The sequence below is a fragment of the Odontesthes bonariensis genome, chromosome 12, assembly GCF_027942865.1.
Source record: "Odontesthes bonariensis isolate fOdoBon6 chromosome 12, fOdoBon6.hap1, whole genome shotgun sequence".
NCBI classification, from domain to species: domain Eukaryota; kingdom Metazoa; phylum Chordata; class Actinopteri; order Atheriniformes; family Atherinopsidae; genus Odontesthes; species Odontesthes bonariensis.
In genome coordinates this window covers 35227336-35245466 of record NC_134517.1, presented here as the reverse complement: position 1 = coordinate 35245466, position 18131 = coordinate 35227336, and the positions used below count along the sequence as shown (strand labels likewise).

Sequence of the window (18131 nt, the reverse complement as noted above, 5' to 3'; positions counted from 1 at the left end):
TTTGTATGCATGTTTTTTTTCATACATTTACATGTGTGTTTGTATGCATGTTTTTTTTCATACATTTACATGTTTGTTTGTATGCATGTTTTTTTTCATACATTTACATGTGTGCTTGTATGCATGTTTTTTTTCCATACATTTACATGTGTGTTTTTGTCCATACATTTACATGTGTGTTTGTATGCATGTTTTTTTTCATACATTTACATGTGTGTTTGTATGCATGTTTTTTCATACATTTACATGTGTGTTTGTATGCATGTTTTTTTCATACATTTACAATTTTTTTTCTATGCATGTTTTTTTTTCATACATTTACATGTGTGTTTGTATGCATGTTTTTTTTCAAACATTTACATGTGTGTTTGTATGCATGTTTTTTTTCATACATTTACATGTGTGTTTGTATGCATGTTTTTTTTCCATACATTTACATGTGTGTTTGTATGCATGTTTTTTTCATACATTTACATGTGTGTTTGTATGCATGTTTTTTTTCATACATTTACATGTGTGTTTGTATGCATGTTTTTTTCATACATTTACATGTGTGTTTGTATGCATGTTTTTTTCCATACATTTACATGTGTGTTTGTATGCATGTTTTTTTTCCATACATTTACATGTGTGTTTGTATGCATGTTTTTTTTCATACATTTACATGTGTGTTTGTATGCATGTTTTTTTTCATACATTTACATGTGTGTTTGTATGCATGTTTTTTTTCATACATTTGCATGTGTGTTTTTTTTCATACGTTTTCATGCTTGTTTGTATGCATGTTTTTTTTCATACATTTACATGTGTGTTTGTATGCATGTTTTTTTTCATACATTTACATGTGTGTTTGTATGCATGTTTTTTTATACATTTACATGTGTGTTTGTATGCATGTTTTTTTTCCATACATTTACATGTGTGTTTGTATGCATGTTTTTTCATACATTTACATGTGTGTTTGTATGCATGTTTTTTTCATACATTTACATGTGTGTTTGTATGCATGTTTTTTTCATACATTTACATGTGTGTTTGTATGCATGTTTTTTTTCATACATTTGCATGCGTGTTTTTTTCATACGTTTTCATGCTTGTTTGTATGCATGTTTTTTTTCATACATTTACATGTGTGTTTGTATGCATGTTTTTTTTCATACATTTACATGTGTGTTTGTATGCATGTTTTTTTTCCCATACATTTACATGTGTGTTTGTATGCATGTTTTTTTTCATACATTTACATGTGTGTTTGTATGCATGTTTTTTTTCCATACATTTACATGTGTGTTTGTATGCATGTTTTTTTTCATACATTTACATGTGTGTTTGTATGCATGTTTTTTTTCATACATTTGCATGTGTGTTTTTTTTCATACGTTTTCATGCTTGTTTGTATGCATGTTTTTTTTCATACATTTACATGTGTGTTTGTATGCATGTTTTTTTTCATACATTTACATGTGTGTTTGTATGCATGTTTTTTTATACATTTACATGTGTGTTTGTATGCATGTTTTTTTTCCATACATTTACATGTGTGTTTGTATGCATGTTTTTTCATACATTTACATGTGTGTTTGTATGCATGTTTTTTTCATACATTTACATGTGTGTTTGTATGCATGTTTTTTTTTCATACATTTACATGTGTGTTTGTATGCATGTTTTTTTCATACATTTACATGTGTGTTTGTATGCATGTTTTTTTCATACATTTACATGTGTGTTTGTATGCATGTTTTTTTTCATACATTTACATGTGTGTTTGTATGCATGTTTTTTTTCCCATACATTTACATGTGTGTTTGTATGCATGTTTTTTTCATACATTTACATGTGTGTTTGTATGCATGTTTTTTTCATACATTTACATGTGTGTTTGTATGCATGTTTTTTTTCATACATTTACATGTGTGTTTGTATGCATGTTTTTTTTCCCATACATTTACATGTGTGTTTGTATGCATGTTTTTTTCATACATTTACATGTGTGTTTGTATGCATGTTTTTTTCATACATTTACATGTGTGTTTGTATGCATGTTTTTTTCATACATTTACATGTGTGTTTGTATGCATGTTTTTTTTCATACATTTACATGTGTGTTTGTATGCATGTTTATTTCATACATTTACATGTGTGTTTGTATGCATGTTTTTTTCATACATTTACATGTGTGTTTGTATGCATGTTTTTTTCATACATTTACATGTGTGTTTGTATGCATGTTTTTTTCATACATTTGTATGCGTGTTTGTTTCATACATTTGTGTACATTTGTGCATGTGTGTTAGTATGCGTGTTTGTATGTGTGTTTTTTCATACGTTTGTTTGAGTACACTTTAGTCACTTTTACCTTTAATGCAGCTTTTATCCTGTACAGCACTTTAGTCAACCTTGGTTGTTTTTTTAAATGAGCTCGATAAATAAAGTTTGAGTCTAGTGTTTATATGCATGTTTTTTCCATACATTTGTATATTTCTATGTGTGTTATTTTCATACATTTGTATGTTTCTATGCATGTTTTTTCCATACATTTGCATGCGTGTTTGTATACGTGTTTTATTTTCATACATTTGTATGCATGTTTGTTTGCGTATTGTTTTCATACATTTGTGTGTTTATATGCATGTTTTCTTTTACATACCTCTGCACGCTGTTTTTTTTCATACATTTGTATGCATGTTTGTATGCGGGTTTTTTCTCATACTGACAAACTTTGAGGTCATTTGAGGCCACAGGTGTGTGAGTCCACTGCAGAGAGCTGCCTTGTGGATAATAATAGTTAGCAGCAACAGCTGTGCCCCCTCTCCTTCCCTCACCTCTAATGTTCTCTAATCAGCCCTCTATCAGGCCTAATACCCTGCAGTGGTGCCCTCACAGCTGTCTGAGGGGCCCTGGACACCCAGACAGCTGTCAAGCTCACTCTGCCTAATTTACACTCAAACAAACACGAACACAGGCCAAAAACAGGGGAGAAACACGGTCTGTGATGGCCGTCAGCTCACAGATAACACAGTTTGATGTTGCGTTTTCAGTCGATATCTTTCAAATTTCCCTGATGAGAGACATGCGACGTCAGTAGATAAAAATGCTCATTTATAGCAGACTCTACATTTTTTACCACCAGAACTCTTTGTGACAGTTGACTGCATTTGACTCACATGGACACTATTTTTCATTTTAACTGGTTTTATTAAATATCTGCTTTTTAATTCTGGAAGGAGATGTTGTCGTGGGCTGAAACAATTCCTCGAATAACTCGATAACAAAAAATGGGAAGATTGTACGTTCAGGTCACCCCATGGGTACACACAAAGCTCACATACATACATATTTCTTACACAAGATCACAACTTAACTTAATTAACCATGTTATAAGTCTGTGTCAATAAACAGACTTTTCATTCCCCCTTAAATTCCATCTCCTCTTCACTAAAAAATGAATTGTTGTATTTCTTTTAGATAATCAAACTAATTACCTTGTTACCAGGGTTACACTAACAATTTCCCTCATTTTCTATACCCACTTATCTGTCGGTCGGGTCACAGGGGGGCTGGAGCCTATCTCAATAGGCTAGTTGGCTGGGGCCACAAAAATAAAGCATTTTGCTTCTCAAAACAATACAGGCAGTGATACGAAGGGAGAGAAAATAGGGCCAAGCGATTGTGAGGTCTGACTTTTTCCTGGAGAACCATTTTGTGATGCAAATGTATTACTCTTTTGAACGCATATTGTTTTGAGAAGCAAGACGCTTTATTTTTTAAACCCCAGCCAACTAGCCGGACTACCTTCATCAACACCAAAACGAGGCTGGAACTCTGCTCACAGGACGCAGCAGGGGGTAAGAAGATGTTCAGAAATGATGTTGCTGATATGGGATGTTACACAGCTTCATGTCAAAAGAGGCGAACTGTCCCTTTAAGAAACAAACACATTTTCAGTCAGACTAACCGGTTTAGGGCGACAAATCCTTCACTTTTTAGGTAAACACACCAAACCATATCCACTACATTCGACACTTTTATCATGCTTTAAACCCCCGGGAACTTCTAATGTGGGCTTGTATAAAATCAACACAACATGCGCTTGATTTAGTCTTTATTTATTTGAAATGCAACAACAGTTCTGACACCATTAGCAGCCATGTGCGCTGATGGGCGTCCATGAGCAAGACGACTGAAGACACTGATCAGTTTCTTCTGCTCGATGTTCTTCAGCGTCTCTGAAACGTGACGAGGCCGAGCGCGCGTTGTCCAGCAGGGCGGCGGAGTTCTCCTCTGCGCTGTCATCCCAGAACAGATCTGATGCTCAAACTGACAAAAACATTTCCTAAACACTGAATATAAACCCATAAACAAAGACTTGCAGGTGAGGAGTTGGACTGTGTCGGCATCGGCGGTGACGCTGTGCAGAGTCCAACAGGAAGATAAAAACAGGAAGCAGCGGCAGGTGTGATGGAGCAATAAACTGACCACAAACCAGGATGAAGCCAGCTGTTTCTGCAGCAGCTGCAGCTGAAGGACGTTTGGGTGGAGCATGTGGCCTCACACCGAACCTACAAGCTCATCGGACGTACACAGTGGTCTGGGTTGGAGCCATTCGGCTTTCTTCTTCATAAGCTATGGCTTTTAGAGTTTCCCACTGGCCCTGCCATTTGATATTACCATGGAGCTTTCCACCTTTGTGCTTTGGGGGTTTTCCAAGCACTTAATTCAATGTCGGGAGGTTCAGAGACTAGAAACACCAACGGTACTGAGGACGCTGTTAACAAGAAAGCTGGAGCTGCTCGGCCGTTATGACACCATAACCCCGACTAAATGCTTCAGGCCCTAAACTGTAGAATCATATTTGATTTGGGGTTTTTTGTCACTTATTCCAAAAATCAGTTACTCGTCTAATAGGGCGGTTTCTCAGGATGTTATCCAAGGCCTTTAAAACGTGAGCCTCTCCTGGTTACCTCCTTACTACAGCATGTGTGTAAATATTGTTGATTTCAGATGATGATGCTCCAAACAGACGCAGGATACGGCAGGCAGCCGTGGTAAACATGCAAAAGCATCGTTAAAAACTGTCCAGAAATGTCTTGGATACAACCTTAGAGTGTCCTTTGACCTTTGACCTGTGGAATTTGTGAACATTTTGGACTGTAAATCTAGTAAATTATGGTCCTGTTCAGAGTAAAAGCTACAAGCTGCTGCCCAGCTGACAGGGCAGTTGTTGTCAGATTTTGAGAAGACAAGATGGCGATGTCAAAAATGTCAGACTTGACGTTTCGATTAAATTTTATTGATGTAGCTCCATCTATGGGGCATGTTACATGTGGAAACCCAATCAAAAAGCAACCCCACAGACCGGGCTGTTGCTGCATGGGGACAACGTCCATCTATTCTATACAGTCTGAAGTGGCTGAAACGTTGTACCTCAGCTCCTGTGAATTAAAGGTTCACTGTTGTTGTAATGAGACATTAAGGCCTGTAGGGGGCACGTTCTCTGGTGTTTGAGCCCATCTCGGTTCCTTCACTTTGCTCCACATTAGCACTGGCTGATGGTTGTGAGTTACAGATCCTAAACTCCAGGCTCTAACGCTGGATCAGTTTGTTTTTCAGGCACTTGTTCCCAAAGCATCCCTTGGGCTACTCTCATCACTACAGATACGAGGTGGACAAACATCCTTCATCCCTAACTAACAAAGTAACTGACAGTCATTGCAATGACAAACACATGATGGGTTTATTAACAAGCAAAGTCGCCTTCGTTCCGGCAGAGTTCGATGTGGCTGATGAGCTCCTCGGTGGAGTAGCTATCATCAGAGCAGGGTCCCATTTACACGATAATAACGAAGTTTGTTCTTAGAATTTGAGGAAATGTGTTTCGTACTGCTGACCAGTAAGGCTGAGCTCAGATCTAAGGAAGATGGTGGAGTTCTGCTCGAGTCTGCACCTGACTAACGTGAGTATTTATATATCTGACCAGCTGAGACGGAGGACATGGTGGAGGGATGGTGGAAGGATGGAGGGATGGATGGTGGTGGAGGGATGGTGGAGGGATGGAGGAGGGATGGTGGAGTGTTGGTGGAGGGATGGTGGAAGGATGGAGGGATGGTGGAGTGTTGGTGGAGGGATTGGTGGAGGGATGGTGGAAGGATGGAGGGATGGTGTAGGGATGGAGGGATGGTGGAGTGTTGGTGGAGGGATTGGTGGAGGGATGGAGGGATGGAGGGATGGTGGAGTCTTGGTGGAGGGATGGAGGATGGTTAGTGGAGGGATGGTGGAGGGATGGAGGGATGGAGGGATGGTGGAGTGTTGGTGGGGGGATGGAGGGATGGTGGAGGGATGGAGGGATGGTGGATGGTTGGTGGAGGGATGGAGGGATGGTGGAGTGTTGGTGGAGGGATGGAGGGATGGTGGAGTGTTGGTGGAGGGATGGAGGGATGGAGTGTTGGTGGAGGGATGGAGGAGGGATGGTGGAGGGATGGAGGGATGGAGTGTTGGTGGAGGGATGGTGGGATGGAGGGATGGTGGAGTGTTGGTGGGGGGATGGAGGGATGGTGGAGGGATGGAGGAGGGATGGTGGATGGTTGATGGAGGGATGGTGGAGTGTTGGTGGAGGGATGGAGGGATGGTGGAGTGTTGGTGGAGGGATGGAGTGTTGGTGGAGGGATGGAGGAGGGATGGAGGGATGGTGGAGGGATGATGGAGGGAAGGAGTGAAGATGGAGGGATTAGCGCTGGTTCAGAACTCGGCTGCCCCGGGTTTTTATTCCAGTTTCCTCTCTCAGTCCACAGAATGGACGTTAGGTTAACTGTTGACTGTGATTAGAGCTCAAAGTGAGCTTTCAGAGATGGACACCACCTCCTCCTGCCCTCAGTGACCCTGAACAGGACACCTCTTTCAGGTTAGGGCTGCTGTGGTGGCGGGGGGCATTTATCCAAGGGTGGTGGTTGACTTTTCTACCTAAAGTTAATCTTGTTAAAGTCTACAGTGGACTCTGATATTGTTTCATCTATTCTGAAGCCTTGATGGACCTCTGAAGACCTCTTACTCCAAACTCTGGTTCTAACGGAGGAGGAGGAGATGGGAGTCCGGTGACCTGCAACGATTAAACCGCCACTCTGCACAGAGGTAAACCCGGGCATTAAAAATGATTTCATGGATTCATTCGACTTTGTGGTGTAGAAAAAAAAAAATCGATTTTCTCTTTAACTTCCACTGCTGCCCCCTCTGGGCTTCCATAGTTCAGGTGTTTCCTTCCCACAGGGACACAAACAAAAAGGCCCAGTTGCTTCTGTGGTTTGGAACTGGTTTGGATGTCAGACCAGGAACAAACTACGGTCCACTGCAGAGTTTAGGGGGATCAGAGATTTTATTTTAAGGTCATATCGCCCTATTACCAACACACCAAATCATAAAAACGGCCCCAATTCCAGCTAACCAGGTTAGCTATTAGCATGGCAGAGGCTGGAAAGCACTCTCCTCTGAGACTGATTTAATGAAACACAAACTGACAGAAGTGCTATTAAACAGTTTGTTACGGCAGCTGTCATCACTCTTCATGCGTTGAGCAGCCATGTTGGATTTTCATTTTCTGACTCAAATGAAAGGCATGGATGTGCAAACTGTGTCCTAATTGGACGGGTGGAGGAAAGGTGATCTGAGAGCAGCTTTACTGGCAGCTTCTTCTCCACAGGAAGCAGTAGCTGTTCCCCTTTGGCAGCAGTAACCAATCAGCCACGAGGCTCCAGATTCAAACAAATACTCTTTGGATGAAATGATCCAAACATAAAATCTGATCGTTGGGCAAACCAAATGTTTTAGAAAACAGACCCATGTCCAGTCAAACTCTCTCTTCTGACGCCTCTTAAAATAATTATAACAATATCTTTCCAGTATTAAATAATCTTATATAAAAACACAAAAAAGAGTGAAATTAATGGCAATACTCCCTCTAGGCTTGCCTCCCCACTACCCCCTAACCCTCAGTTCACAATATACATTTCTGTACACGTCATCGCAGTCCTTCGTTGTTTGTTCCTTCCATCGATCAGCGACGCTCCTTCCTTAACGCCGCTCCATGCAGTACCTGTGATTTTGCAGCAAAATGTCTCTGTTGCTGTTGTCGTTCAAGTCTTTTTGTATATTTCATTGCAAAGCTGCACAGATGTGAAAAAAGCTTGATTTGTGACTTTTTTTTCTTCTTTTTTTTTTTCTGGCTTGCTTATATGTACATATATATATATATTTATTTATTCATGTTGGATTAAACATGTTCTGGTAATGAAGATGGTAATAAAGAGGCTAATACTAACAATCATAATCTGAGATTAAGAGTAGGAAACTTGCTACTTGTTTTGGAATTTTAAGGGTGGATGTTTGAGGATGACAAACATGACGGAGAATTCAAGGCGGGAACAACGAGACCCGACAGGGTCAGTTCTGTTTTTCAGGCTGCCGCCAGAGTCCCTACCAGAGTCCCTACCAGAGTCCCTACCAGAGTCCCTACCAGAGTCCCTACCAGTCGCTGGTCAGTTTGGTGCTTTGGTCCCGTTTGGGGGGCGCGGGAGGCGGGCCTCGCCGCAGCGTTGCATAGCCTGAGATGTTGGCGTGTTTGGTGGAGTGGGAGCGGGAGTGGTGGCGGGACAAAGTTTGGGAGTGTCCTCGGACGCCCTGCTGCTGCTGCAGGAGCTCGGGGGGCGGCGGCGGGAGGAGCGCCATGTCGTCCATGGTGCCCACAGGCTCCATCTTAGAGGAGGAGATCAGCTGGGAGGAGGTGAGCGAGCCGTGGCGCGACACCGACTTCCTCTTCAGGGTGCGGTTGAGGTCCTCCAGGAAGTGAGGCTTCAGGGCCAGAGAGCTCGGTCCTGGCGACTTCGGGGAGGTTGGAGGAACCGGGGAGGAGGTGTAAGAAGAGAGGGAGGGCGGGGGCGTCTGGGACAGAGGTGGGGGCGACAGCGGGAGGGACATGGTGTTGTCGTACTGGTTGGTGTTGCTGCTCCGCCGGTTCAGCGTCGGCGGCGGGACCGCGCCCTTCTTCAGCGAGCCTTGTTTCCACGACGATGACGTTAAGGAGGAGCTGACGGACTGCGGAGCTGGCTGCATCTGAGGCTGCGGGTTCACCACCGCCACCTTCGGAGGGTGGTGGAACTCCGACGGGTGGGGCGGCGGAGGGAAGAGCTCAGAGTCGGGGGGGGGAGGCGGGAAGTAGTCCGGGGACGAGTCGAGGTGAGCGGGCTGGGAGGGCGGCGGCGGCGGAGGGGGGGACGGGAACTCGGAGGGCTGGTGGTGCTGGCCCGTCTGCAGACCCTGGAGAGCCAGCGGCAGATTGGCCAGGTTCAGCTTCCCCGGTTTGGGGAGCGGAGCGGGAAGCGTCGACGAGTCTTTGGAAGGAGAACCGGTCGCCGAGGACGAGCTCGACGAGGTTCCCGTCTGAGGAGCTTGGCCAAACTTACTGACCAGGCTCTCCACCTTCTTGGGCCTCTCGTCCTGCGTCTCTCGGATGGAGGAGGCCCTCTGCGGGGCCGGCGGAGGCCCCCGTTTGGTCGATCCCGTAGATGAGGTGGAAGGAGACTTCTTGATGGGGGAGCCCGTCTTGGAGGAAGAGGAAGAAGAAGAAGGAGGAGGAGGAAAGTCTCCCAGCGAGCTGTCGGGAGGAGGCGGGGGGAACTCCGGGGACTGTGGAGCCATGACGCCGGCCGGCTGCCACCTCGGTTTGGCTTTAACCGCCGGGGGAGACTGAGGAGCGGCGGCGCCGGAGGCCGGCTGAGAGGAGGCGTTCCCGGGGAACTGATTGACGATCTGTTTGACCAGAGAGGAGGTAGCGGCTGCTATGGACACAGAAGAAAAGGAGGAAGAAGGAGAGATGGCCAGGTTTTTGGAGGAGAGGCTGTGCTGCTTTGGCAGAGTGGGAGGCGGCTGATTGGGGGAGTGTCCCGTTGAGAAGCTCTGCTGCTTCCTGATTGGCCCGTGTCCGACCTGAGGCTGCGTTGGAGACACAGGCGAGAGGGCGATGGGCAGGGACGAGGGACCCGAGAACTTGCGAGCGGTTTGCGGCGGAAAGCCGCCGGTGAAGGTTTTGGGAGGTGCGGGTGGGGGGGCATTCGGGGAAAGGGGCCGGAGAACCTGCAGGGAGGCGGGAGGAGACAGCTCAGCGGGGGGTGGAGGCGGTGGGGTGGAGCTCTCCTCAGCCGACGGGTGGAAGTCGTACACCATGTTGGGGAACTTCTGCGACAGGAACTGCTGGAGGCCGGAGTTGGAGAGCTGAGGGAGGGACTCGAGGAGCGGGTCCAGAGGGGGCGGGGGGGGCAGCCCATTGGTCTCCAGGCTCTCCGGGGGTGGAGGTGGAAGGAAGGAGGGGTCCTGCACCTCCTCATCCAGCGGGGGTGGTGGCAGAGCCGAGGGGCTCGGCGGGCCAAACTTGAGCGCAGCCATGGCCGAGCCGGGAGCCGGTGCGGTGGGTGGAGGAGGTGGCGGGGGGGATGGAGGCAACGGGGGGGAGGTGCTGTAGGCAGCAGGAAGGGTGTTGTAGTTTGGTTTGGTGGCCTGGAGGGGGAGGGAGGGTGGAGCGGCACCACCCGGCTGCTGCGCTTTGGACAGATTCTGGTTCTGCAGCCGAGCCAGCGTGCTGTACTTGACGTAGGAGGCGGGTCCCGGCTGATGGGTCACAGTGCAGATGCCAGGCGGAGGCGGGGGAGGCGGCGAGGGCGGGGACGGGGAGGAGTCGTCAGATGGAACCAGACCGTCGGTGTAACTGCTCCGCGAAGGCGGAGTCTGGGAGAGGGGGGTGGGCTGGGGGGAGAGGGTGGGTATCTGCACCGGGATGGGCCTACTGATAGGGTCGATCTTCATCATCTGCAGAGAGGAAGAGGAAGGAGAAACAGAAAAACGACAAGAAAACGTCACGTTCACGTAGACAAAACGATTAAAAACAAGATGCAAGACACCGAACATCAAGGCAGAGAACAGGCGGCATTCAGGTGAGACAGACGCGAGTTTGTTTCATCTGACGGAGAGACGGCGCCACAGAGCTGCGCTGTGATTGGACAGAGCGGCCTGGGTTTCCATCACCATCTTTCATCCACATTCAGACGACGTCAGTAAGAAACTTCCACTATTCAACCCTTTCTTCAGGTGTTTTTTCCACCTCGGGGTTCCACTTAAAGGGACAGTTCGCCTCTTCTGACATGAAGCTGTGTAACATCCCATATCAGCAACATCATTTCTGAACATCTTCTTACCCCCTGCTGCGTCCTGTGAGCAGAGTTCCAGCCTCGTTTTGGTGTTGATGAAGGTAGTCCGGCTAGTTGGCTGGGGTTTAAAAAATAAAGCGTTTTGCTTCTCAAAACAATATGCGTTCAACAGAGTAATACATTTGCATCACAAAATGGTTCTCCAGGAAAAAGTCAGACCTCACAATCTCTTGGCCCTATTTTCTCCCTTCGTATCACTGCCTGCTGTGCAGACCGAGCAGCAAACACCGTAACAGGTGTTTGGAACTCTGCTCACAGGACGCAGCAGGGGGTAAGAAGATGTTCAGAAATGATGTTGCTGATATGGGATGTCATACAGCTTCATGTCAAAAGAGGCGAACTGTCCCTTTAAGCAACTACTTCTCCTAAAGCTGCGATCACACTCGAGCAGACTGTGACATCAACAAGGCGCCATAACGTTCAGAATTCTGCGTGCGACCACAAACCCGACGCCACAGGAACGGCTGCAGAAGAAGTCACAAAGCAAGAACAAAAACAGACACAACTACAGTTATTGGACAGCAAAATATGTTGATTCTGCTTTTTCTAAAGCATCAAAGTGTGCACGGTCCAACGGTTAGACACGTCAGATCTGACAAGAGGTCAGAAACAGATTAAACATGTGATCTGACAGAGTGATTCATTCGAACAGGTTTAGGGTAAACACACCATCACACCATGACGTTAGAAAGAAAAGCAACAGTTCAGCTGCAGCTGTTTGAAACCAGAGAGTTTCAGAGGTCATTAAAGGGTTAAACCTTTTCTTCTCAGCATCTCCTAAACTCTCTGATGAGTTGGGTTTGGTGCAGTTGGCGCTCTGCGATACTTCAGATAAAATAAGTTTAAATTAGGGCTGGGCGAGTTAACTCGTTAACTATTTAACACCGATAAATATTTTATCGTGCATTAACGCAGATTTTATTTTTTCAATTTTTTTTTTAATTAAAAAAAAATAAAAAAAAAAATATATATATATATATATATATATATATATATATATATATATAATTTTTTGGGGCTTTTGTGTCTTTAATGGATAGGAAAGTTCAGAGAGACAGGAAGCAAAGAGAGGGACCACCCCTGTTTTATTATTTATTTTATTTTGTAAAAGTCTGTTGCTCACAGGCTTTTATTCTGTAAAAGTCTGTTGCTGTCTGCTGTGGAACAGGAAAAGAAAGTTATTGGCGGATCCACCAAACCTGGAGAAGGGTACGGAACTTTTACTCGGCCATTTTCATTTTAAAGTTCTTCCAGACGGCGGAGTCGACAGAACCAAAGTCATCTGTAAACACTGCCAAGTTGAATTGTCTTCTCAGCGTAGTAGTTCCAGTCTAAAATATCACTTAAAGGCAAAACACACAACTGATAGCAGCAAGTCATTCAAGGAAACAGACAGTGGAGCGAGGCTTCTACATAAAAACTACAGAAAGATGCTGATGTTAAAAGTGTGTTTGCACAACAAATGTTATGGCACTTTCATTCATATGGCAGCACATTTAAAATAAAGCTAAATGCTAAAAGCTATACACTACTTTTGGATTCATTTTTGGATTCTGCGTACAAATGCGATTAATCGTGATTAATCAGGGAAATCATGTGATTAATTAGATTAAACATTTTAATCTTGCCCAGCCCTAGTTTAAATACATTTAACTGTATTTAGTGCACGTGATCACTGCGCTCTGACCTGAACATTCAGCGGCTGAATCCCAAAAATCATCAAACTAGTCAAATCTATCAGTACGCCACGTGTAGGTGCTGCACTGATCTGTAAAAACACGAGTTTTCATCATTAATTCCGACTTGATTTAGGGTTAAATCTCTAAGAAACGGACGTCGCTTCGAACCCGGAGCGCTCAGAGGCTTAAAGCTGCAGCCGAACTGTTAACATGCCTGTTACATCACTTCCTGTCTAACCTCCGCTCCCTCCTCCTGCACACAGAGGGACTGCCATACGTCCTTTGACCTTTAACCGCTGGTAGGAAAGCAGAGGGGAATCATGGGAAAAGTAGTCCAACACCTAACAGAACAGAGTGTGTGTGTGTGTGTGTGTGTGGTCACACCTCTCCCTGGGTTCCTCTCCTCCAGGCGTCAGAGAAGATGGAGCTGACGACACTCTGCGAGCGGGTGTGTCCCGATGATGTCATCTCTGAGACGCCACTGTCCGATTGGCTGGAGTGGTTGGACTGGGACTCTGCGGGCATCATCGGTGCAGAGGTTAAACACAGCTCACTTTTTAATTATCGGGTTTTAGATCCGTCAGACTGATCAGAACCAAAGTGGAGACACGCACCTGGAAGGCTGGACGAGCTGGATCCAGACTTGATGGAGGAGGAGGAGAGGGAAGACCAGTCGTAGGCCGCCTCGGACCTCCTCATCGCCTCCTGGAAGTTGACGTACAGCTGCTTCCCGTACTGAAGGTGAGACGTGGTAAGTTTCAGAGTTCAGAGTCTCCTCAGGGGTCAGAAACCTGTTTATGTGTCCGTGAGGGAGCTTATTTCTGCCAGAAAACCCAATTTGGACGCCATTTTTAAAAAACGTGCATCCAAAATACAGGTTTGGGTGACATATTATGTTTAAAGAGGTTTAATATCTACATGTTTAAACGCAGTAATTAACTTTGCAACTGCATCACTGCGAGTTACGCTCAGAGGCGGAAATCAGAACGGCTTTTACTCTTGCTGGTGACTTCAGACGCCCTGATATATGCTCCCAGGAACAAGAAGAAGGAGTTTTACACCTGCTGGTGACCTCAGACGCCCTGATATATGCTCCCAGGAACAGGAAGAAGGAGTTTTACACCTGCTGGTGACCTCAGACGCCCTGATATATGCTCCCAGGAACAGGAAGAAGGAGTTTTACACCTGCTGGTGACCTCAGACGCCCTGATATATGCTCCCAGGAACAGGAAGAAGGAGTTTTACACCTGCTGGTGACTTCAGACGCCCTGATATATGCTCCCAGGAACAGGAAGAAGGAGTTTTACACCTGCTGGTGACCTCAGACGCCCTGATATATGCTCCCAGGAACAGGAAGAAGGAGTTTTACACCTGCTGGTGACCTCAGACGCCCTGATATATGCTCCCAGGAACAGGAAGAAGGAGTTTTACACCTGCTGGTGGCTTCAGACGCCCTGATATATGCTCCCAGGAACAGGAAGAAGGAGTTTTACACCTGCTGGTGACCTCAGACGCCCTGATATATGCTCCCAGGAACAGGAAGAAGGAGTTTTACACCTGCTGGTGACCTCAGACGCCCTGATATATGCTCCAAGGAACAGGAAGAAGGAGTTTTACACCTGCTGGTGACCTCAGACGCCCTGATATATGCTCCCAGGAACAGGAAGAAGGAGTTTTACACCTGCTGGTGACTTCAGACGCCCTGATATATGCTCCCAGGAACAGGAAGAAGGAGTTTTACACCTGCTGGTGACCTCAGACGCCCTGATATATGCTCTCAGGAACAGGAAGAAGGAGTTTTACACCTGCTGGTGACCTCAGACGCCCTGATATATGCTCCTAGGAACAGGAAGAAGGAGTTTTACACCTCAGACGCCCTGATATATGCTCCCAGGAACAGGAAGAAGGAGTTTTACACCTCAGACGCCCTGATATATGCTCCCAGGAACAAGAAGAAGGAGTTTTACACCTGCTGGTGACCTCAGACGCCCTGATATATGCTCCCAGGAACAGGAAGAAGGAGTTTTACACCTGCTGGTGACCTCAGACGCCCTGATATATGCTCCCAGGAACAGGAAGAAGGAGTTTAACACCTGCTGGTGACCTCAGACGCCCTGATATATGCTCCAAGGAACAGGAAGAAGGAGTTTTACACCTGCTGGTGACCTCAGACGCCCTGATATATGCTCCCAGGAACAGGAAGAAGGAGTTTTACACCTGCTGGTGACTTCAGACGCCCTGATATATGCTCCCAGGAACAGGAAGAAGGAGTTTTACACCTGCTGGTGACCTCAGACGCCCTGATATATGCTCCCAGGAACAGGAAGAAGGAGTTTTACACCTGCTGGTGACCTCAGACGCCCTGATATATGCTCCCAGGAACAGGAAGAAGGAGTTTTACACCTGCTGGTGACCTCAGACGCCCTGATATATGCTCCCAGGAACAGGAAGAAGGAGTTTTACACCTGCTGGTGACCTCAGACGCCCTGATATATGCTCCCAGGAACAGGCAGAAGGAGTTTTACACCTGCTGGTGACCTCAGACGCCCTGATATATGCTCCCAGGAACAGGAAGAAGGAGTTTTACACCTGCTGGTGGCTTCAGACGCCCTGATATATGCTCCCAGGAACAGGAAGAAGGAGTTTTACACCTGCTGGTGACTTCAGACGCCCTGATATATGCTCCCAGGAACAGGAAGAAGGAGTTTTACACCTGCTGGTGACCTCAGACGCCCTGATATATGCTCCCAGGAACAGGAAGAAGGAGTTTTACACCTCAGACGCCCTGATATATGCTCCCAGGAACAGGAAGAAGGAGTTTTACACCTCAGACGCCCTGATATATGCTCCCAGGAACAGGAAGAAGGAGTTTTACACCTGCTGGTGACCTCAGACGCCCTGATATATGCTCCCAGGAACAGGAAGAAGGAGTTTTACACCTGCTGATGACCTCAGACGCCCTGATATATGCTCCCAGGAACAGGAAGAAGGAGTTTACACAGTATGTCCCCTTTAAATGTAAGGTAGCAGCCACCTGGTTTGAATAACCTTTATTGAACTGTCGGTACAATAAAGGTTATTCAAACCATGACAGAGTTACGGTTCATTCAAACTGTACATTAATGAACTTTAAAGGTTTAGATGACTGTGCACGTCACACGCCTCGTGCACACTCCTGCAGGTTTGTACCTTTGCGATGCGAATGCTGTTGATCCACTGCTGGAGGGTTCTGATGTCATCACAGCACAGGTACTTTATGTACTGGGACTTCTTCTGGATCTGCGGGTGCTGCACACACAGACTTTCCTTTACACCAAACACTTTTTCTTCACTTTAACCTCTAAAATCAAACCATGAGCGGAGGCGTTGTTGCTGTTTCTGACCACCAGGCGGCAGCAGTGGCGTCTCACCTTCAGCACCATGCAGTAGTCTGTTGGAGCCTTGTACTTTGCTTTGTAGTCCTGGCCCAGGTAAACGTTAACATGATCCAGCTGGAGGAAACACACCAGGTCTCTGGAGGCCTGCACACACACACACACACACAATCAAACTGAGCTTTCCACTAAAAAACAGCCCGTCTTCTCCACTTCCTCCTCTCAGATTCCTGTCGCTGCACACCTTGGCCTTTCCCTTCGGGACGTAGTAGATACCAGACGCCCTCAGCAGGAAGTAGCGTTTCTTCCACGACTTCTTGCCGTCCTCTTTCAGCCACAACACCCCCTCCATCTCAGGGACGGACACCGAGCTTCCCCCGAAACACTCCTGACACACAAAAAAGGCGTTAAAATGCTTAAAGATACAGCAGAAAAAGGTACAGACGAGTTTGATTAAAGTAAATTAAACAAAGACACAGGAGAACAGCAGAGTCTTCAGTTAAAGTGGCAGCAGATTTATTCCATCTGTGTGCAGCACGGAAGCTAAAAGCATTTAGTTTGGATCGGATTCCAGGTTCTAACAACTGAAGATCCGTGTCCTACTTAAAGGGATAGTTCGCCTCTTTAACATGAAGCTGTATGACATCCCATATCAGCAACATCATTTCTGAACATCTTCTTACCCCCTGCTGCGTCCTGTGAGCAGAGTTCCAGCCTCGTTTTGGCGTTGATGAAGGTAGTCCGGCTAGTTGGCTGGGGTTTAAAAAATAAAGCGTTTTGCTTCTCAAAACAATATGCGTTCAACAGAGTAATACATTTGCATCACAAAATGGTTCTCCAGGAAAAAGTCAGACCTCACAATCTCTTGGCCCTATTTTCTCTACCTTCGTATCACTTCGTATCAGGGGGTAAGAAGATGTTCATAAATGATGTTGCTGATATGGGATGCCATACAGCTTCATGTCAAAAGAGGCGAACTATCCCTTTAAACGCTGCAAGGAGATCAGAAATGTATCATGGCACCATATCACAGATGGATTCTGTAAACCAGCAGCAGAGTTTATTCTGCAGGGAGCTGGTAACCAGGGTAAAGATCTGAGATCTGCTCAGTTTTCCTGGTTCTGCTCTAAACTGAATGTTAGTGGTCCAAGAATCAATCCCTGAGCAACTCCACATGTTGTGGCGATACGCTCAGATCTATGGAACAACATAATGCCTGTCTGTGAGATCTGATGTGAACCAACTGCACCTGATAACCAGTTTAACAGATTAACCAGATGAACTAACTGTGGAAAATGATGCGTTTGAATCTCAGCTGTTAGCAAAAAGCCGCACATGCTGCTGATAATAAACACGAACTAACCAGAACCGATGATAAACCCACCTCCAACAAAGCCTCTTTGTTCCTCTCGGCCATCTCGCACGTCTCCTTCCGCCCCAGTAAATAGTTCTGCAGGAGGCAGGTAGCAGGTGTGAAACAGAGGAATCTGCAGATGTTCCAGGTGTGCGTGCGTGTGGGTGTGCACGTGCGTCTCACCTGCGGGTTTTTGAACACGGCGTACTTCTCGATGCGCTCGGCGAACATGAGGCGGTTCTGACTGTCTCTGGTCCAGTTCAGCAGGTTCTCCACCAGGTTCTCGTGATCCTCGAAGATCCGTTCTGCAGACAGTCGGAGCGAAGCGTGAAAATATGCTCGTACGAACGCTCGAGTGTGTGGACAACAAGCGGCCAATCAGGTCAGCTTTCAGCTCGCGGGGCGCCATGACGCAGCGCTCGTTCCATCGTGCAAAACACGAACTGACCGAGGGATTCAGAGGGGGTTAGTCACA

The 18131-nt window shown here is 46.2% G+C and overlaps 1 protein-coding gene across 2 annotated transcripts in view; it reads right to left on the bottom strand.

Annotated features, from left to right (window-relative positions):
• Positions 1-5277: 5277 nt before the first annotated feature.
• raph1a (Ras association (RalGDS/AF-6) and pleckstrin homology domains 1a) overlaps positions 5278-18131 on the bottom strand; it is a 103335-nt gene continuing 90481 nt past the window's right edge. For both annotated transcript variants that reach the window (XM_075480253.1, XM_075480254.1), the window contains 8 exons: positions 17840-17961; positions 17687-17752; positions 16547-16690; positions 16339-16449; positions 16118-16216; positions 13543-13663; positions 13313-13443; positions 5278-10851 (listed from right to left, as the gene is read on the bottom strand). In XM_075480253.1, coding sequence (XP_075336368.1) covers positions 8515-10851; positions 13313-13443; positions 13543-13663; positions 16118-16216; positions 16339-16449; positions 16547-16690; positions 17687-17752; positions 17840-17961 — 3131 coding nt within the window. In that variant the 3' untranslated portion in view covers positions 5278-8514. The remainder of the gene's footprint in view (positions 10852-13312; positions 13444-13542; positions 13664-16117; positions 16217-16338; positions 16450-16546; positions 16691-17686; positions 17753-17839; positions 17962-18131) is intronic.